The sequence below is a fragment of the Micrasema longulum genome, unplaced genomic scaffold (assembly GCF_059751315.1).
Source record: "Micrasema longulum isolate JH-2025_06_02 unplaced genomic scaffold, ASM5975131v1 h1tg001977l, whole genome shotgun sequence".
NCBI lineage: Eukaryota > Metazoa > Arthropoda > Insecta > Trichoptera > Brachycentridae > Micrasema > Micrasema longulum.
This window is the reverse complement of record NW_028279150.1, coordinates 243,256-266,892: the sequence shown is the minus strand read 5'-3', so window position 1 is coordinate 266,892 and position 23,637 is coordinate 243,256. Positions and strand designations below refer to the sequence as shown.

The 23,637-nt window shown below is 32.1% G+C and overlaps 1 protein-coding gene across 1 annotated transcript in view; it reads left to right on the top strand.

Annotated features, from left to right (window-relative positions):
• LOC148273346 (tachykinin-like peptides receptor 99D) overlaps nucleotides 1-23,637 on the top strand; it is a 121,921-nt gene that overhangs the window by 14,056 nt on the left and 84,228 nt on the right. The window contains exon 3 of the mRNA XM_088238840.1: nucleotides 856-1,006. Coding sequence (XP_088094966.1) covers nucleotides 856-1,006 — 151 coding nt within the window. The remainder of the gene's footprint in view (nucleotides 1-855; nucleotides 1,007-23,637) is intronic.

The window sequence follows — 23,637 nt, the reverse complement described above, 5'->3', positions numbered from 1 at the left end:
AATACACAAATTAAGTAAAACGTTATTTCAAAGAAACCGTCTATTTTTCCACGGTTCAATTATTTAAACGATTTAGGATTGTAGGTAGAAAATTCTTACATAAATAGACATGTTTGCTTCAAATTCAAAAAGACAATAGTGTATCTCCGACACAAAACGTGAGTACGCGACCTAAAACAACTGGAAACATCTTGATTCTTAAATTAAAAACAATTCTAGCACAACATCATTATTCTTACAGAGGAATATTTTTCTTTATTAACAAAAAAAATAAAAAGTACTGTCAGAAATACAACATATTTAAGAAAGAAGTGAAAAGTTATAAATTTTTTTTGTGTAGCACTGATTAAAAACACAATTTTTTATTTTTTTTGACAAATATATTTTTATCGATGAACATACCAACGGTTGATTACAGCAGTTAAATTTGTTACAAGCGTATTTTTCAAAATATTTTTTCTTATTTTTGATAATTCTTATTAATACTATTTTTATTTAAAAAATCATTATAATCCCCAAATACCAATCTGTTACAACTTACCTTGACCTCTGTTTCAACTTACCTCAGTACCAGGATTTTTTTTCAGATTTAGTCGATTTTCTCCCTGACCCCAATTATTTTTGATGTTATTTTATTAAGATTGTATAGTGTTTAAAATTTTCTACGATAAAATATAAAGTTCATTGAGGTAGGTCATTTCTATTTTAGGCTGGGGTAATGTAAAAAATGTTTTCAACCCTCCTCGGTCTCCCCTACACATATTATGTACACATAGTTAATAAGCTTTTCCCTTTTTTAATAACCTGTCATAGTATTTGTGTACCTAATAAAAACGAAACAATCTTTCTTTTCAGATATAATGTAGCCTTCATAATCCTCACGTACTTCCTTCCGATTGGCTCTATGACATTCACGTACGCCCGAGTGGGAGTCGAACTGTGGGGCTCGCAGAGCATTGGGGAGTGCACTCAGAGGCAGCTAGAAAACGTCAAAAGCAAAAGAAGGGTAAGTTCGTTCATCTACTCTACTAAAGCATTAAAATAAAAGACTTACATAAAATGTAAACGGTGGAGTCGCCAGACTGTCAGTAAAAAAATCATAGTCCCATTGTCAATGAGTTGTTCTGCTTCAAAGATGTTGGGATTTGTAATAAATCATTCTTAGCACTTCGCGGAATGAAATACCATCAAAATTTTGGATACAACTTTAGTGCGTACCATTCTGAAGTGTGATGCGGTAGTATGGGGGCCTCAAGAAGCTCACTAATGGCTGAGAGAACACAGAATAAGTTTTTTCGTTACCTGTACATGAGAGAATATAAATACTACCCATTGCAGTTCCTATTGTCAAGTAAATAACAGCATTTATCGAAAATATTCCTGGCCGATTACCTTTCGTTCTCATCCTTCCTTTGACCCATCCTTATGGTACCTACCTAACCTCAAGATAGAAGATATTCAAAATTAGAAGATTCGGATTTAGTACAAAAACCAAACAACATTTTCGACTTCACATAAAATCGGATAAAAAAGAAGTGGTTGGAATCGTCACGCATCGTGGAAAACATTGTCTCATTTTATAGTTCATTTTGTCATCCAGTGCCAGAAATAGAAGAACATTCAGATTATATAAAAGGTAGGTATCCACTTCATATTCCTATCTTTTCTCAAATATTTCCCAGTAACAAAATTGAATGAAATTCGATTTTCATTTACAGTCCGCCATTTCGTTAACACCTATCATTGTTCCTTTTAGGTATGTTCGGTATCACAAGTTTGCGGGCCAGGAAGAGCATTGCTTCGCTTGTGATGATGACCTTTAAACTTCTGAACTTGTTAATTTACAATTCCAACATTTTGGAGTGCATAAAATTATATGTACCGAGCAACTATTTAAGAACCAGGCAACACAGATCATTTTTCTCCTGAATGCAGGACAAATTTACCGTTGAAGATGCCGGTGGGGACGATGATTGGTCTGTTTAAATGCCTACCGAGATAGGGGGATCTTTTTAAAATTAAATAAAAGGTATTATTAAAGGAACAAATTTATTATTTTGCAAACATTCTAAGAAATAATTTTTAAGTGTGCTACAAGAGAACAATGTTTTCGTGTTCTGCGTATCAATTCTTTATGTAATAGATATTTTTTCTTGTTATTTATACGAAAAGTTACTTAAGTGCCTTTTAAAAAAATGCGTTTATTCCTTTGTCTGTTGTCAAATCGAAACACAGCTGTCGAACTTTATTTTCTTCTTCATCGAGAACTCCCCTAAGGAATAATAATGTCTATGTAAACTTACAAATCCTTTTTCTGCGGAGTTGTGGTTCTTAAACTTTAAAACTTAAGCCACATACAAATGTTTGATATAATCAGATAGAAAAGGGAAAAAATGGTTTTCCGTCTAAAAAAATAAAGGGCTAATATGTATATTTAATTATTCAGACAGATGAATCTCACCCCCATCAATAGAGGTTCAGGCTCTTTTTCTTTACAAAAATCAACAAATGAAAGAGTTGCTGAAATACAGATGTTTGAACATAGGCAGAATGGTGAATGTTACACCGTGTGTAAAGTGGCAACTCAAAGAGTCTTTTTAGGTCAATTTTCAATTTCCTAATTGTTTTCTATCTCTGTTGTAATAAAAATAAAAATAAAGTTGTTGATGTCATAAATCGTGTGTCAAAACTAGTGGCAATAGACAGAAAATATGACTAGATAGGAGGACTCCAGATGGGCGCCACGAATATTGAAGTGGACACCCCAGGCAATTAAAAGGAGAGTCGAAAGGCCACTAAAGATATGGACTTACTATATAGTCCAGATAGCTGGTGGTGCCTGGGTGGAGTGAGAGGAGTTGGATGAGACTTATATTCAGTAGTGGAGAGACGGAGGCTTAAGAAGAAGAAGAAATGATAACAAAGATAGTGAAGGTTTTTTAGAAGGAAATATGGATGTCTAACTAACTAACTTTTTATTATTTTATTTGTTCTTTTTTAATTTATGTATTACTTTTTTTACATTGAAGATAATATTCCCTCACTGAGGTGTCCCGGGCCGGAATTAATTAATTAATTTAAGTTTATAGCTAATGTTAGGTTTTCGTTCTTTCATTATGCGTTTTGTAATATAAATAATATAGATGTACATAAATAAATTATAAATATAGAAACGTAGTGTTTAAAACTGTCTGAACATTTTGTTAATTATCTCTGTTTACTTTATTTTATTTTATTTTATTTTATTGGAAAACAAACAGACATTTTTAAGTTTAAAAGATACAATTATAATATAAATACATATCATTATTGTATTAAGTTAGTCTCCTTTGTTTATTCTCAAATGTAATTTTTTTTTAAAAATATATTGTACAGTATCCTCGGCACGGGTAACCCCAGTGAGGTCAATTTTTTTATATTATTAATTATAGTTTGTAATAGAAAACATATGCATAAATTAATAAATAATATTACGAATAAAATTGAGTTTTTTTTTTTTTTTTGTTATTTTTTATTTTTAATAAAACATAGACATATGTCGAGGAGTCCGGCAAGGATGCATTCTATCTCCTCTGCTTTTTAATGTGTACTTGGAAGCCATTTTTAGAAATGCACTAAATGAACTAACAAACGGCATTAGCATAAATGGACAAATTATAAACATTATCCGATACGCGGATGATACTGTCCTTCTAGCAGATAGTATGGAAAGCCTGCAACTATTATTTGACAAAGTTTACACGGCAAGTTTGAAAGGGCTAGAGATGAATATTTCCAAGACTAAATGTATGGTTATTCGGAAAAGGCCACAAACTTTCCCAATGACTTTAAAACTTGGAGCGCAGTTTATTGAGCAAGTTCATCAATATAGATATTAAGGATGCTGGCTGAATGATAAACGGAATCATTCGCAAGAGATCAAAGTCAGAATAGAGGTGGCACGAGACTGCTTTTTCAGGATGCGTGACCTTCTTTGCAGTAGAGACTTAAATTTAGACCTCCGAATGCGCATTACTCGATGTTACGTCTTCTCGGTACTTTTTTACGGCGTCGAAACGTGGACACTCACCCAAAACACTTCAAAAAAGATCGAAACCTTTGAAATGTGATGCTACAGGAGGATATTAAAAATCTCCTGGGTGGATAGAGTCCAAAACGATGATGTTCTCCGACGGATGAAAAAAGATAAAGAAGTACTGAAGACCATAAAGAAAAGAAAACTTGAGTACTTTGGGCATGTGATGAGAGGCGAAAAATGTAAAATTTTACAGGGAAGGATTGAAGGGAGACGCAGTGCAGGTAGAAGGCGCATCTCTTGGCTTAAGAACTTGCGCGACTGGTTCCATTGCAGCACTCAGTCCTTGTTCAGGGCAGCTGCCAATAAAGTAAGAATCACAATGAAGATTTCCAACTTCCATCGAGGAGTGGAACCATAAGAAGAAGAATAAAACATATCATACAAAAATTTCATGTTATACTCCCAGGAGTTATTGGAAACTCATTTAGGACCGTACATAAGAAAAAACATTTTTTGACACATAATTTCATACAAATTAATACATCCAAAATAAAAAAAAACATTATTGTAGAAGAAACATCGTCTTATATAAGCTACATTAATAATTATCAATATCAAAAAGATTTAAGAAATATTTTTTTATTACAACACTTTTGGATTTTTTATTTAGTTTTTCGTGTGATAGCTCATCAGGCAGTTTATTATTAGTTGATGTTTCATAGAATGATAGGTTCAAATTGTGTTCTAAAAATGAGCATTGTCGCGTCACGCCGCATCAACATTGCTGTGCAAAACGCGCAGCAGAGTAAAAAAGACTAACGGTATATGCCAGGTTACTGTGAATCCAAAGTTGTATGTCACGCCTTTTTACGTTGATTCACGTTTACTGACCGCTGAGTGTAAAACACTGTTTCCTACCTGATAAAAGATAATTTCTGAAGATTCAGTTAAATAGACGACAAGATGGGTGCATAGTGAAGCATCTAGTATATACTTTTTATATAAATAATAAGGGCCGGTTATATTGCCTTACAACAATTACTTTCTACCACATAAACAGTTTGATTTGAGAAAATAAATGGCAAATATGAACATAATGTAGAAAGTTTCACCTAAAAGTAGTTGTTACAGAAAATGGCAGCTTTCAACAATAACTGGGAGTATGGTTAGGAGCAGGCGCCACTGGAGATCGGATATTTACTCAGTGAAAACCAAATGCTACCTGTATAACGCCTGCATAATACCTATTCTCCTCTACGGATGCAAATCGTGGATGCAAACCTCACTAAGGCCCAAAACAGAAAAATTCTCAGTTTTGAGAATAGGTATCTTAGAAGAATCTTGGATGTGCGGTGGTTTGACTTTGTGCGGAATGAAGTAAAAAGAAAACGGACGCAGCAAATTCCGGTGACAACTGTCATCAAGCAGAAGCGATACAGTTGGCATGGCCATGTACTGCAAATGCTTCCTGAGAGCCTTTAATCATGCTTGCCATGTTGGGATTCATGGGGGCTCTTTGTGGATACCATATGCTCCAACTATGGAGTGGATATGGAATGATAATGATGATGATGTAGGTATAGAATTTTATGTGAGACAGCGTGGGACGAGACAAAATACTTCTTTTGCTGTTGATTTGCATAGTTCAAACTATGCCAAATACTCACTTATTCCACGGTTCTACATGTTAGCAAACAAACATGGAAACTTATATTTATTTCATTTATTGAAATCATTGCTTTTTAATCACTGCTTTTTTAAATTATAAAAATGTACTAAGTGTTATACTTGTTGTACTGTTTATGCTATGATACACGGCCTCTGTTACTTCAAACCTTTTTTTAAACCCTTTATTTATTGTTAATATGCTGCATACCGATGTTATAGTTTATTTTTTATTATTTCCTTATTTTCTCATTTTTTGCTGATTATATTTCACATATCTATATGTTTTATACTGTGTTCAGGTGTTTTGTTTAATTATAATCAATTTTTTAAAAACTATTTTATAATTTGTCGAAGACGTAAGCCGTCAAAATAAATAAATAAATATAAGTATCATCCTTTTAGTTTTTATTTGTTTATAAACCAAAACCTGATTTTTTTGTTAAACACCAGCAAAATTTATTTACATGCCAAGGAATCAGCACTGAAAAAATCAAATATATGGTTGTAATGCAAACACAAATTTATTACTAAATTACGCCTAACTTTGCTTCGCTGTCTTACTGAAAAGAAGGATAACCGCAAACAACTGAACAGAACCATACCAGTCGTTTCATTCTCATCCATTTTTACTACCGATGTTAACGACTTTATCTCCCTTAGCCCTAGATTTACCACTCCCTCAATCCTTTGTTTTTGTAAGAGTATTGTTTTCATATAAAAATGCTAAATTTGCTTGGTTTCTCTGTTCTGAAAATGTGCAAATTTTAAATACATTTTTTAGTGCCAAATTGACTTTTAGTAACTCTTGAATATGCCATTTATTTGTATTATACTTTGTATTGTATGATTTTTAAGTAATAAAAATATGTACTTATGGAACGAAAGAAAATATCGTTAAAACATAATTGAATAACATAAAAATCTGTATACTTCCTTCTTCTTTTCGTTACTCCTAACACAAACGCTCACAAACCTCCTTTCTCCCTAACTTGTTGATGCAATTTTTCTGTCGAGGGTAAAGTTATAAAATTTCAAAGTTATATCACAAATTGATATTTTATCTAATCGATTGCGAATAACTTTTCAAACTGCATTTTTATATTTCTAACAAAACGAAAGAAACTTTTTAAATGGGTATCAAATTATACGTTTTCTAAAAGGTGAAAATCTAGACTTTTAGCAAAAAAGAGAAGGGAGTAAAAGTGAGAAGGAAAGAACGAGAGGAAAGAACGAGAGGAAAGAAAAAACAATTCTCAAAGTGACATTTCCACCGTGATTTAATTATGAGAAATGAACGGCTCTACATATTTCTAACTATGCCTCATCTGATAAGCAGAGTCATCATATGCTTATTTAATGTTGATTTTAAATTTGTTTCTAATATAGATGTTTGTAGTCAGGTAAGTCGTTAAACAATGTGTTTAACTCCATTGTATTGTAGTTTAGACTGTCCTGCATTTGTTTTAAATTTTTTAATGCGGAAGTGTTTTGCTGTCTTGAATTATATTTGTGTACGTCATCAGTTGCTGTTATGCCATCATTTTGGCTGTTCTTTTCTTCGGGAGTTTCTTCGTACGTACTCTTCTGGTGATCCTCTTCATGGGCGATTAGGGATAGAAAATTTGGCCGCGGCTGCTTTCATGCTCAATTAATTATCTTCAAATTATTTTTAAAAAATTTGTTCAATACTTAGTCTTTATTGAGATCCCAGATACCCAAGTTTAGTCTAAATTTGAAATGGCGTAATCTGCCAGTCTAAAAGTAATTTTATTTTAGTTACATAAAACTTTCAAGAATATTTTTTAAAAGAAATACCTTTAAAAAATATTGTTTTCATCTCATTTATGATTTTTTATTTATTTATTATTGCGCGATAAAAAAAAATCGTTTTAAAATGGCAAAATCGTATGATTTCCTAATTTTGCGTTCGTTTTACCAGACTACAACCTTAAGGAACCACTGCTTTGGAGAAACAAATAAAATGATCGGATTTGTGTTGGCAAAGTGACGATAAAACATGAAATAAGAAGATTTGAGGAAACTCGGCCCCGAATTGCTTTGCACCGACTGAAGATTTCAAGGAGAAACCGTCTCAGGGGAGAAGTCTTTGTAGACTTCTCAATCTCTTCTCATATGAATATTCTTCTTCTTGTTTGCGGGATTTCTTTTTATTCGGTTAGTCCCAATTTGCAAGACGCATATCAAAGATTCAAATGTTTTCCGAATATTTTCTCAGTACATAAACTAAGTAATTAATGAATATGACTATTTAGGGATGTCAATATTTATTTAGTTATTATGCATTCAGCCTAATGCAGTAACAAATATATATATACAATAAACTGAACAAAACGAACGTAAAAATATGTAGCAAAGACAAACTATGGTAACAAAATAATGGTTTAAAATATAATTAAAAACGCCGAAGACCTACAGGAACAGTAAAGAGTTTTGATGGTATTATTATTTTTGAAGTCTGTCGTCTTTCTATTGATAAAACCAAGAAGTTTGAGAGATTTGTTTACAACATGATAATAATGATAATAATAATGTTTGGATAATATAAATATATTATTTTCATACTTACGCACCCATACACACGCACCCTCTCCCTCATTCATTCCCACACGCACATGTATCCTCTCCCTCATTCATTCACGCATACACACATTCATATACACATGAATACAAACGTCACACAAATACAATTACTAAACTTCTTTTCTTATATATTATGTGTCATTATATTTACAGTGGATTTTTTTAATTGGCTTTAGTATTGTTAAGATTTTTCTAATTATTTTGTTTATGTAATAGCTGTAAAAATCCCAATTAAAATAAAATAAAATAAACAATTTATATTGCGCCATCTTTGTGAAAATCACCTCAAGGGCGCTGTACAATAAATAAATATCCCAGCACGTCTCGCAGCTACAGAGCGCATGGACAGTAAGAAATCTAGCCACTTTTTACATTTTTATTTTTAAACATTTTATTTGACAATAAAGTTTAGAGTTTAAATGATATTTTAAAAAACGAAATAAAAAGCAAATTCTTAAAAATAGAACTTAAATTACAACAAGTCTTGCAGCTACTGAGCGTTAGACCCCATTTACTAAATTTAGATATTTGATAGTTGATAACATTTACATAATATGATAGCTAACATCACAAAATCCTTGCAGCTACAAAACGCATCGACCAATGTATTCACGATATAAGAGTTTACATCTAAATCTAAAGTAATGCTTAGATTCTTTATTTATTAAAAAGGAAATATTTTTTAGTTTTGAGTTGAATTGTATAGGTTTTTTATCGACGCTAGAAAGATATTGTTTTACACTTATCAATGTTAGAAATGTTATTATAATAAACCTTTAACAAAAGCCTTAAAAATTGAATCAACTTCTTTTTGAGGGGGACAATTCTTTGTTTAGCTTTTCACTACATTTTTTGCCTGACTCATAAACTTAAAAACAAAAAGTAAAGGAGTAATTTTTTCGTCAAATCGTTCCGTCGCGTCGTTTCGTCGGCAATATCATTTGTTAAGTAACATTTTAAAAATTATTCAGGAGATTGATAAAACGATGACACTTTTAGTGATGGATTTATTTTTTACATATTTTTTTATTGAAATCAAAATTGAAAATAACGTAATTCTATTCTGAAAAAATATTTAAGTATATTTAGTTGAACCACAATGGAATAATAGTCTGAGATGTAAAAAGTACTTATAAAAAAGAAAGACGTAAAGACGAGATATATAAAATAAAAGAAATATAGAAATCGAGGCATTTATAGAGCTGAACACCTGCCCATGACTTGTTTGATCAATTTTCACACTGTGTAATATTTACTATTTTGTCACTAACACTTTTCTTTAAACAAATTAATCCAATATTGTTGGTGTTGGTGAAATTTTTTCAAAATACTTGCTTGTCTTTGCCCTTTACTATTGAGAAATACTCCAAATATTGTCAATGTACTAGCGGCTGGCCTAAAAAATATGTATTAATAATTTTAACGACATACATTTAAATAATGGTTTAAGGCATTTAAGTTTTTTAGGGGTAATCCCTTAATGGAAGTTTATTGTGATTTATTTTAGAAATAAAAACGAATGATACTTAAATCCACAAGTTTCTGGATTTTAGCATCACTCGTCTTTTATTCCTAAACTAAATGAAAGCTTAAGCTTTTCCGCTTCTTTAACACAAACATATAAATACAGATCTTTAAGCATCAGAAGAACTGTGAATACCATCATCAGCATCATGAGCCTATTCACGCTAGGTGATGCATCGGTCCCTGCATTCGTAAACTATCACAGTTTTTACTGCCCATCAGTTACATGGAGATTTGATGGTCAGTCTTACGTTTCAGGTGTCAATACAAAAACAAGGAAATATTGTTTCCACAACAATATTTCCAGGAATCGGACCCGAGACCTTAAATATAGTGTGCAAATGTGGCACGCACTGCTGTCTTTGCTGTGAAGAAATTTTAGAACCAACGTGAGATTCTACTCCCCTCGATGTCAACGATCCTCAGAACTGTCAATAAAATATCACTGAACAGTATTGGCAATGTGTTACATACATACCTACAGCAAGGGCAAGCATTTAAGAAGCAAGCGGTATTGTCACTCCTGGGTGTCTAAAGATGACACATTAACCATGTCTGCCTAGATCTTGCATAACTATGCCTATTGCACTTTTAAATAGTTATCTTTAATAGTTTCTAAGATTTTAAGACAGTAAACATTATTTTAGATGGTGATCATACCCGACTCCAGGGAATGGTTCACCTGTGGACAGTATTCTTCCATCTGGAACGGGCATGTGCTGTTCTGTACTATAAATTGTTTTGGTTAAGATTATTTAGGTAAAGTTTAATAAATATACTATTTATATTTTATGGTTCGGATGGTTCGGTCATGTGGAGCGAATGAATGATGAAAGAACGGCTAAAAATATTTATGATGCGAATGTGTCTGGTTGTAGAAGTCGAGGAAGGCCGAGAAAGACATGGCATGATCAAGTACAACAAATTCTTGAAAGTGGTCATGTGAAAAGTCGGAATAATCGACGTGCGTGCATGAGAAGATGTATGAATGTGAAGGAAGCAAAGGAAGTGTGCCAGGACAGAGTGGTGTGGCGTTCTATCCTCTCTGCCTACCCCTCCGGGGAAATGGCGTGATGGTTAGTTAGTTAGTTAGTTAGTTATATATATTTTATTTTTTTAATATTATATAAAATATATTATATGTCATTAATGCCAATACATTAGGGTTTCCGTAAGCCTGTTGATTGGATTTTAACATAAAAACAAAAAAAACGCAACACGACGAGGCGGATTTATCCCCATTCCATTTTATTTTTTTAGTAATTTTACTTGACAGTATCAGTATCCATCGAGTCAAAAAACTCGTCCAAAAGTCTGGGTCTTTTAAACATTAATCTAAGTGGTGGAGGTCGGTGCTATGCAAGCTCCTGACATCACTGCGATCTGTGAAGATCTATTGTTACGGGTTCCCGTAAATAGATTTTGCCCTCCAACCCCAGGTCTATAAAGAGCCTGGCTACTTTGTGGAAGGCGAGAGTTGACATTTTGCTAAATCTCTCCCTCCAAGTTTAGATCTGTAAAGTATAGGGCTATTAGGTAAGAGGCGAGCTCTTTAACATCCTCAGGTTTAACCAGTGGTAAAGAATCATATTCACATGGAATATGTATATGTGTTTCCTCATCTGCACTGCAAAACCTACATCTGGTAAAATCCAGTAAAACTGTTCAAAAAAGTTTATTATGCATATACTAAAAATACTGCAGATGAAAGTATCAGCAATGAGTTTAAATGTTCGTAAATAATCACATTACGATCAAATGATGACATGCAGTTTTATGTACGTAAAATTATTAGTAGTGTCTCGATAAAACGTTTAACAGTTTATTTTTATGAGCTAGCATTAAATTTTATGTAGCACTATATTGATCATTTTTATAAACCGGGTAATATTTTTATTTTTAACTTCGAAATGCTAATTCACGGGATACAAATGTGATAAACTTATGCAAATAACAACATAAATCCATGTTGTTTGAAACTTACCTATTTCGAGTTAACCAATTAAAAAATGAATGTAACATTGAAACAACCAAAAAATACACAAATCACGATTCACTTTAGAAATCGGTTGTTTAAAAAAAATCGCGGTGGGTTGGTTTGGACACGTAGAGCAAAAGAATAGCTAAAAAATTACGGTGCGATTGTTGGTGGGTGCAGAAAACGAGGAAGCTCGATAAAGACATGACATGATTCGACATGAGGCAAATTCAACAGATACTCGAAGATGGACATGTCAAAAATTGGATTAACCGGCTTGCGCGTATGAGAAAATGTATGAATTTAAAGGAATTGTATGACTTTTGTATCGAAGCGCTAGGAAATAACACACTAGAGCAATGTAATGAGGAAGCTCAGTGGTTTTTGAAAAAAAAAAGTTGTCAATCAACTATTAAATCAAGCGAAATTTTTTTTTTTCAATTTTGAAATATCTATTATCAGCGCTATGATTTTTGTATTTCTGAAATAACTCCACGTGTGACGTCAAAGGTTCTCTTCCACTTATTCTCGATCAGTTCTGCCCATTGGTCTATTGACGGCAAGCAAACCGGAAATCTTCCATAACTATCTTATCATTTAGATAGTTAACTCTCCTATCGTGAACTCATTGATAATATTGTAAATAAATCTTTCAAATTTCTTGGTTTTATCAATAGAATGTAGACGGACTTCAAAAATATTAATACCATCAAAACTCTTTACTGCTCACTAGTTCGACCCCATCTAGAATATGCTTCTCCAATTTAGTCTCCATTCTATAGGACTCATATTGGCCATATTGAGTCTGTCTATCACCGCTTTCTAAGAAAAGTGGCATGGTTGCTCGGATTCCAAAGGGTATTCTTATTTTGGAATAGAACAATCCCTTTAATTGGAGAAACGTAGAACTGTGGTGGGCCTTATATGCATTTTCAAAATACTTAATGCTGTTAGCAGTGTCCCATATTGCAATTAATTTCTTATTACGTTCCCAACTATGACACCAGAAATTAACATCCTCTATTTATTAAATCTTTTACGAGCAACTTTTGTTTTTATGCTCCAATGTCCAAAATGTGTAGATTAATCAATACGTCACATAACTTGGAATTCTTTGGAATAGATCTTCCTGCTGTTTGTAGATTTCTTCGCCACTAAAACAGTGTGAGATAAAGATTGACTGTTATGGTTTAGCTCGAAGTTTTATAAGTATTTTTTTTTTATTTTTTTATTTATAGAGTCTTTATTCAATAAAATATACATATTATTACAATATTAATACATTATAAAGAAAACAAAGTATTAAGATATATTTTGTCCCGATAAACTATTCAATAATAGTTTGTCATCGGGTGCTCAATGTGTATGTTTATGAATGTATTGTATACTGTTATGTAGTAGATTTACATAACTTTCTTACAGATCTAACCTACCTATATATATATATTAGTATAGATTTAATACGTAAAATTAAGAAATAGTTAGACTCAAGCGGAATATTAGTACAAAAATATTAAAATTATGGTCACCTTGTCTATGAAACCAGGGACATGTTTGCTGAGACAGCTTTATGGTCAAAGGAAATAATAACTCACAATGAAATATAGCTGCCAGATGTTCAAATGTACAAGAGTTTACCATAGTGAGGATCTGTTCCTTTTTGCATTCCGCCAACATCAGTTACCTCACAGAAGTTCGAGGAATTATGCACACAAATAAAGGAAATGGGCGTGACCATAACTCAACATATTTTAAAATGGACCGCAAATAGATCTTATTGGCTTACTTAGGGGTAGAATCTTAGCGGCCATTTTAAGTATGCATTATCTTGTCTCTCATTGGAGATTTAATGTTACACTAATACAGTTACAGGTCTAGCTCTTGCTATTGGCCACTCATACTGTCAAGCGTAACATGTTATTAATTAAATGCTATAAAAGCGAAAACTTTAATTTGAGAAAGCATTCTTCTAGATCATGTTAAATCATTCTGCATCATTCTAAGTGATTCTAAGTCATTCTAGATCGTTCTAAAGCATTCTAAGGCATTCTAAGTCCTTTTACTTCGGTTTGTGTTAGTAGTTCAATCTTGTCGGATCGCGGACTTATTCCCGCTGAATAGTTCGGATTCCATCATTTTGAAGATGGACAAAATCTTATTCCTCCAAATAATTGCTAAGTGCGGAATGAATTAATTAAATATTATTTTCTCCGCCAGCAATTCTTTTCCGTTGATTCCGTCGCCTAGAGACGGGAGTCAGGGATCTTAGTTATCTCTGTTTAAATAAGAACCCGATCGGTAAATTAATTGTATGGATAATTGCCGGCGCGTAATTGTGCAATAAATCCGTCAAAAAGTTACGAGTGGAAGAGCCAGTGCACAGCCGTCCCCAGACCATGGAGACTGCATAATCGACCTGGAGCCCCACTCCAGTTCTGGCCAGGAAAACTACAGTCAGCCGTGAGTCCTTTTTGTCTTCCAAACAATTTCTTATCAGGGCAATATGATTTGATAGTTTAGATTAGCTGTGGCAATTATTTAGCTCGCAGGGATTGACCTCCCCGGCATGTATTCGTATTTTTTATTATAACAGCTGTAATCTTAAGCCTAATTTTAGTTGGTTGCCTAAATATACATGCTCCACCAGAGCTTATCTTAAACTGGATTTTATTTCTTATTTACCACCTAATTGTTATACCTCGGACACGTGAAATCAAACCTGTGGGAAAGCAAGGCAGAATATGATGAAGGGGTCAAAAGCCACGCCCGGAGATTTATCCGACGGAGCCTAAAGCCGAGGTCCACCTCTACAATACCTTTATGTTACTGCCCTTGTTTATAATTTATTTATTTAGATAATTTTACAAATAAAATTTTAATACTTAGTTCAACCTTAACTAATTAACAATATATACACAAAAACAATTTCAAAAACAAAACATTGTTATAAAATCCAGACGCTTTCCGATGACACTCTATCTACCTACATTGTTTTTAACAAAATCATCGCCAACCCACGAAACGATGCTTTAGACCCAGCATCCCTTATATCTTAAGTAAAAAAATTGGAACGCGTTGTTAAGTAGGTAAAATAATTAAGCCAGATGAATCTCCACATTCATAAAGGTTTCTGCTCTTTTATTTCACAAAAGTCAACAAAACATAGGCAGAATAGTAAATGTCATACGGTGTGTAAAGTGACAACTTAAATCAGCCAGTGACAAGTCGTAAACCCTGTAATTGCCTAGACTACCACATTCCTTTCTCAAAAATGATTTTCACTGGGTTGTAATAAATTTAGTGAAGAGTTTCATCTATCTTTCTAACATAAATTTCCTTTTTTTCTATCCATTAAAGCAATAAAGTTTAGTTACATCGTTCCGTCTTACGTATCTACCTTCGAGTATGAGACTTCGTCGAGTGGTGGTGGGAGTGTGTTTGACGTTCAAATTCAAATTTGGAACTGCCACTCCCAGTTTTATGCATTTTCTGACATTCCAATATGTCACGTTATTGGGAAACGAATAACGATAACGTATTGATGTTGACTCCGTCGATTTTGTGCCCCGAGATGTAATCAAACAAAAGCTAAGGTTACTTTAAAAAATAAATATAACAATAATTTAAAAACATATATGTTGGAAGTAAAAATTATTGATGGAAGTTCATTGTAATTTATTTTATAAATAAAAGACGAGTGATACTTTAATCCACAAATTCGGAATATCTAGTAACCGGTTTGATCGCTTTCGCGACATCTTCAAGACTGGTATCTTTATTAAGGAGTTCAATGTATTTATACAAAACGGAGGCTCAAAATTATATGAAAGTAAATTAAATAAAGTTATTTTTATCTTAAGAATCATTATCAATTTTTTATTCGGGTTAACTAATGAGTTGATATAATGCTATTAAAATGCGTTTAAGTTTTTTATTTTTAGTGTCCCATCCTTCGTGAGTGTGATTTTGTCAATTATGATTTCTGAAAAACAAAGGGTAAAAATTCATTAGTAAAAAATATATGACAATAGGTATAGTAATGGAAAATGCACGTGTGTTATCTGTTCATTAAATAATTCTACGTCGGGTTTATTTTTTAATCTATTAATTTTGAGAAATTCCAGTTTGTTAAGTTAATGGCGTTCAGGTGCAATATGAATTATTTTTACATTAGTTTTTAAATCAAAGGAATGTTTATTTTCTATTAAATGATCGATGTCGCGAAAGCGATGAAACCGGTCACTGGATATTCCGAATTTGTGGATTAAAGTTTAGCTCGTCTTTTATTTATATAATAAAAAAATAAAAAAAATATTTAATATTTACTTAGTGCAAAATTGCTACAAATATTCAATCTGCCGACTGGTTTCCGAACAAGACTATACCTTTGTCACGGCTTAAAATAAACTTACACGAAACATTTTAATTCTAATAAAATCTTTTATTTATTTAAATGTACAATACAGCACTACTGCAAATTTAGCACTACTGCCAATCGGGTTGTGGTCCCGTGGCTAGTGTCTCGGACTCACGGACCAAAGGTCCGTGAGTGAGAATCCCACTCTACCCCAACTTGATTCCATTCTCTAATAGTGAGTTATTTATAACTCGTTGAAAATGGCCCACAAAATTAAGTATTTGGGTATATCATAAGAACGCAAACATTTATTTTTTAAAAAATTAAAAAAATTAAAACGTAGATAGATTGTATAATTAGGTATCTACAAAAACATTATTTTTTGAAAAAGCACAATTTATTATTAATGGCCATATAAACAACAGTAAACAAAGACATTAATACACATTTTGATACAAAGTCGATGCTTAATCAACCTTCAAAATACAGTGACGTTCTCAAAAGTGGTAGTTATTAAAATTGATAAAGTAGTGTCAAAAGCTGATATCAAGTGCAAAGTGGCGTACCGTTTTACTCACAAAATAGTTTTTTTCATGCCCTAACCATTTGTTTTGTAGAACTGTAGTGAGTACGAGTGAAAAATTAAAAAATAATATCGATTTTGATATTAGTGTTTGTACTGTTACAATATTTGAGTTTGTCCAAATGTTCGTGGACAAAATACTGGATTTCACCCCCTCGGGAGTCATTAAGATCAACAAATTACAACAGGGATGGAGAATACCTTAAATAAGGGAATATGGAAGTCTAGGCATTTACATGGCTTATGACCTGTCATTGGCTGGTTTAAGTGGCCACTTTACACACTGTGCAACATTCACCATTTTGCCCATGTTTGAACGTCCATATTTCTTCAATTCTTCCATTTGTTGATTTTAGTGAAATTAAAGAGCTAAAACCTTTATTGTTGTGAAGAGATTCATCTGGCTGAATTATTTCACATACTAAGCAACGCCCGAAAACAATTTTTAAATTTTTAAACTTCTTCTTGGATCAGTTGGTTTCATTACAATATTTGAGTTTGTCCAAATGTTCGTAGACAAAAGACTAGATTTTATCCCCTCAGGAGTCATTAAGATTAACACATTACAACAGAGATGGAGAATATCTTAAATAAGGGAATATGGAAGTCTAGGCATTTACAGGGCTTAGGATTATGGCTTATGACCACTAAAATCAACAGATGGAAGAATTGAAGAAAAATTTATGTTTAAACATAGGCAAAATTGTGAGTGTTACACAGTGTGTAAAGTGGCCACTAAAACCAGCCAATGACAGGTCATAAGCCCTGTAAATGCCTTGACTACCATATTCCCTTATTTAAGGTATTCTCCATCCCTGTTGTAATTTGTTAATCATAGTATAAATACTCACCAATGACTTGATTTAAACAGATGTTTGTCCTGTACCTGTAATTTGTTAATTGTTATTGGTGTTTTCTGCTTAGATAAATGAATTGATTCTTGCTACACAAGCCAGAAACCATAGACTTTAAAAAATAAATTACCACAAATCGTATTACTGCCAGTTTGAAACTATAAAATATCTACTACATCTTGTTCTTCAAAAAAAAAAACATTTACAAAACAAAAACTTTTTTGAATACATGGACAAAAAGTTCGATGAACTTAAAAAAGACATGTTTTACAAAATAAAAAAATAATTAATCGTCATCAATATTTTTTTAATGATAAATATAGGGAAATAAAAAACAATTGATTGATTTAGATAAAAAAATTCATTTATGTTTATATGAATTTCTTCAAAACTTTTAAATCGTGTATTAAAATCATATAGAACACCAATCTTCAATAATATTATTGATATATTTTCCACAATATTATATTAAGATATACAACTATAAAGCTTCATTAATTATCTTACAATACATATGTGCATGTCAATAAATACTAACGTTGTAATAATTTTTTCTGAAATTCAAATATAAATACCTAAATTCTCCATTACCTATGAAACACTTAGCCTTGCCCTTAACTATTGGTTTTCCCCGTAATATTGATTGCTTAACATGCTATAGTTCGTAGGACTATTTTTATTTGTTACTTAAGTACATTGAATTATATAACTATATAAGGACATTCAATCCATATTCGTTCACATTCGTTTGAAAATGCTCTAACAAGGCGAAACAATTGTCACAAAATTAGTTAGTTTAATAACAATACATGTGCCAGCCAGGATTTATAGACGATACCACCTGTTTCATGTACCAATAAGTAAAACATCGTATGTTAAAAATGCTTTTTTTCGTAGGAGTTTTTCAGAGTACAATACAAATTTTAAAGATATAGATTACACAAACATCACTCTGTCAGATTAAACATTTACATTAAAAATGCATTATGTTACTAAGTATATATTATAATAATAAATATGTACATCTCCCTTCCCTCCTTATCCTCTCTTAAAGCATCCTTGTCCTAATCCCGCCCAATTTACAATTACTTACTGTTCTTAAAAAATAAAAAAAATTCTTTAATTATTGAAAAATATTTACGAGTACATGAAAATAAAATGTTTATATGTATTTATTTAATATGTAATATATTTTCTTTTGATTTATAAATACGTTTCTTTTTTGGGTGATACTGTGTGCATTTGTTCCGACGTTTCCGAGCCATCTTCAGGGTAAACTGATTGTTTGTTATCAGCACCGTAAGACTGATCACCTTCCCTTCGTGTAACAGATAATTGAGGTACGCTGCATTTGGTATTCCAATCATTTTTTTAATTTAAATATTTGATATGTTTTCAAATTTACCTTACTTTAGATTCCAAGTTTGCTTTTTGATAGATCATTCATTTGTTTCCTTCAAAAAATGATACACAATTGAATTCAAAGAAAAACCAAATAAAACTATTATGTTTACAATATGTAAGATTCAGATTGGATTATTTGGCTGTGGCCTGTTTTATAAGCTTCTCCGCATTTGCTCTAGTGTTTCTATGTAGTTTTGGTAGGTATTCAAATAGGAGCATTATAAAATGAAAAAATATGTTTAAAAAATATGAATATTTTAATTTATGAATTCGCACTATAAAATGAAAAAAAAATCGTCACTTTTCTGTACCAAGGATCTAAGTTGGTTCTTGACGCGCCTCTAACTAACCGTAAATTTAAATTAGGTGTGGGGGTTGTGAATATGCCATTTACACGTTTGGCGAGGGTGGTAAAATGTCGTCGAATGGGTATATTAGGTGTCGGCTCAAGTGACTTCAAGAGGGGTGTGACGTGACTTATTTTCGGCATGTTGAAAAAATTGACGACCTCGTATGAAAAAAACTCGAGCAGCACATTTTAATTGATTTTTGTATGCTTGTCCCAAAACACGCCTAGCGTTTTTTTTAATTTCTTAAAATTTCGTTCAGCTCGAAAAATAATTTTAAATTATTGTGGCTCCGTGAAAAATAAACAAACGTATCGATTGTCTTTAACACAAAAAATTAGGCAGAAATTAAAATACACGCAACGATCCATGGAAAGACAGATGCTCGGTGTATGTCTAAGAGACAGAATAAGAAATGAAGAAATAAGGCGCCAAACCGGAGTCGTGGATATCATGGATCGTGCAGCAAAATTGAAATGTCAGTGGGCAGGGCACTTGGCGAGACAAAATGATGGCAAGTTGACACCCAGAATGATAAAGTGGAGACCATGGGCAAACAAAAGAAGTGTTGGAAGGCCACAGAAAAGATGGGTCGACGACGTTGCCTCTATTGCCGGTAAAACATGGATGATGAAAGCGGGTAATAAGAAGAAATGGAGACGTTTGGAAGAGGCCTTTATCCAGCAGTGGAGAGAATAAGGCTGCAGAAGAAGAAGAATGATTGACAACAGAGATGGAGAACATTTTAGAAAAGGGATTATGGAAGTGTAAGCACTTACCGGGCTTCCCGCCGCTTACAAGTTATAAGCCCTGTAAATGCCTAGACTTCTGTATTTCCCTCTCGAAAATGTTCTCCATCTCTGTTGTTATTTGTTTTTTTTTTAAGTTCTCTAGGGAGTGAAATCAGGTATTTTGCCTACAAACATTAATTTGGACAAACACAAAATATTGTAAAAGATATTTACAGAAAATAGTAACCAAAAAACAGTAAAATCAAGACAATAAATTTTATTTAACTAGGTAGTTTATTTTTTTTTATTGTGATATTAGTATAGAACTACATATACTTTTAAAGATAAAAATTCTCCATCTTAGAACAGGCTGAGCCATGTTAGATGGAGACTATGCTAAACAGAAAACGCTCTGTACTCATTTTCTATTTGCTAGTTTTATATAGATTCTCCGATATGAAATATATATCCTTATATTATGCAATAAATAATTAAATAAAATAAATAAATAAATATGTGCAATTGTTTAAAGAAATCTATACGTCACTAGAGACAGACTCATAAGCCCTGTAAATTATTTTATTTCCGCATTCCCTAATAATTCCTTCGTCTAGGTTATATTCTTTATTGCCAATTTTTTTATTGGAATAATATATTAACAAATTAAATAAATTAAGCAACTTTGTTTTAAACCACTTTTTTTTCTACAGACCAGTTTCAAAGCTACAAAAGCTTCTTTTTTAAGTTTTACTTAACTAACGGATTTAATCATAAAAGTAAGAATAGTCCAGAAGGAGCTTAGAATCATATTTGAATACATCGGACTGTATCCGAAAATCCCCCCACTTGGCCCCACTTTTGCCGCGCGCATTTGTGAATTCACCGCGTAATGTTGCTCCATGGGAAAAAATATAATAATAATACAAATGTAAGGTAAAAAAAAAAGCAATCTAAAAGTTTCTCAAAAATTTTGTTGTGCTCGCGGAAACATTGTTTGACACAACAGAGTAGATAGGTAAAGGGTCATTAAATAAGAGTTATATTGAATTAATGAACTTTGAACTTAAAATACAAAACCATTTTTTTTTCACATAAAACGGATATTTTTATATCATGTTAAATAATATTTGATGTTTTAAAGATAGTTTTGGTCACATGTCCTCCACGGTGGTGTTTAATCCGATGTCCGATTTTCATTAGTTCTCTCATTAGATGAGCAAAGTAGGGTAAAAAAAATTACTACCCTGGCAACACTAACGAAATGTCCATTTAGTTTTCTTCGACAATCTGACAGATAGAAAAATAATTCAATTTTAATTAATACATTTGATACTTACACATATATTTGCTAATTAAACATGAAATGTGATCCCATCCGGGTTTCTTTAAGATTTCATTAGTATTTCTACACTTTAAAACGACACAACAAGACATAGTTGAATTCAAATCGGGAGTTGCGTACTGACCGACGTCTACAAATAACTAATGGGTCAAAACGTAAAACTACTCTTTTAAGAGTAGTTTAGTCACCTTCTGTTTGATGCGCGTATGCGGTTTCTGAACTATTCTTAATTCTATGGATGCAATATTATTTCATCATTTTATCAGTTAGTGTGTATGGAAGAATAAATCAAGTATTTTTGCTTTGTAATATGAGATGGATTCGTTCAAAACTAGACAGGAGTAGACCAAAGGAAATTTTGTTTATTTTTCTTATTGTGAATCGCTTTTCTAATTTCTAAGATTTTAAGCACTAATTTCTTAGAAAAATAAAATGCGTTAACGAAAATAAACTTCCTTTCAGTAAACTATTTACAGAGTTTCCTCGGTTGTATCATTGGTTTGGTCCTTAATTTTCAGTTTAGTTCTACGCGTTTTCAACGTACCCAAATAGTTTTATCCAGTTCTAAAATCTCCACGAAATTCTCGTCAAGTTCAGGGATGTAAAACACTTTTGGTCGTGTTAACATACATTTCCAATTAATTTCAGCATCCATTCGCGGTGTACGTACTCGATCAGAGTAATAATTTACTATCGAGTAAGCCGATGTTACTTTTACGAGAAGGGAAACAAAACAAAAGACAGGAATAATCAACCCAGATCGTAGGAGGATAATATGCTTGGGTAACAGGGAGTTTTGGATAATGGTTCTAAGAAGAGGATAATGTTATGCAAAAATGTGCAAAGCCAAAAAATCGAAATAAAATATTTTATGTCAGAATAATGATAAAAAAATAGACTATCTTTTTGTTTTTTATTTTTCAAATAAAGATAGATATTACAAAAAAATATAACACATTTAATAGCGCTTATGACTTGTCGTTGGCTCGTTTAAGTGGCCATTTTACACTCTGTGTTACATTTATAATTCTGCCTATGTTTAAGCATCTATAATCTTTTTTTATTTTTTATTATTATTATAAATCTCGTTGAATACTCAAAACTTTTTTTAGTATTAATCATCCTCAACTTTACTTTGTAATATTTAGAACAAAATAGTAAATCATCTTAACTCAGATTGTTGTTATCAGTGGTTTTTCAGGCTCTTCTTATTCCGTATCCTCTGGTATACAACAAGGATTCAACTTCGGACCTCTACTCTTTAAAAGTTAAATTTTTTCTTTTTTTTTTGTTTGCGAATGACCTTAAAATATTCAAAATCATAAAATCAATTGATGACTTTCTTAAACTACTAAATGATCTATATTATATATTATCTTGGTATGAAAACGACTTATTTTCAAATATTAATAAATGTATGTCTATTAAATTTACCAAAAAACTAACACACACACACACACTAAGCCATTAACATAAGCCTCATTAACAATTCAACCTACTGCACACGAATTTCGCGTGAGTTCAATAGGGTAATGTTATGATCTGTGTTAGGACTTTGCCAGTATTCTCTTGATAATTAATTTGATGTATTTATGTGCTTTGGAATGAGAATTTTGTTTTTCATTTGTTGTTTGAGTGCGTAATGTGTTAGGGAATTTTTTTAATGTTTTCTAAATCTATAAGGGTTTCAGATCGTTAGTTTTTTTTATTTCGTACTTCTATTCCTTCACTGTCATGCTGGAAAACTATAATAAGGTAATTGTACTGACCATGTGTATTTGATTAATCACAAATCTACAATACTGCAGTGAGGAGTACAATGAAAACTTTAAATGTTTCTATGTTTTCGTTGTTTTTGCGTGTTGATTGTAAAATAAATAAAAAAACCTTTAATTAGATTTTTTTAATTGATACTGAAAAAAGACACAAGTCTTAATAAACCGTTTCGCGAAAAGGGTGGGCGCTATCATTGTACGCTTTTTTCTTATAACGATCTCCCAAATATTCAAAGCACGTTTAAATATTGAAAAAGCTGTTTTCTTAAATTTGTTTTTTTTTGCTACCACAATAAAAATATTCCTTAGGTAACTTATAAAACGTGCTTTAGAAAATAATTTTGAGCTAAGCGAGTAAATACGTACATTTTTAACAATTCGTTAAAATCAAAACGTCATAAGTAACAAAAAAAACTCAAACAGCAGTAAAGAGGTTTTTGTAGTAAAAATAATAT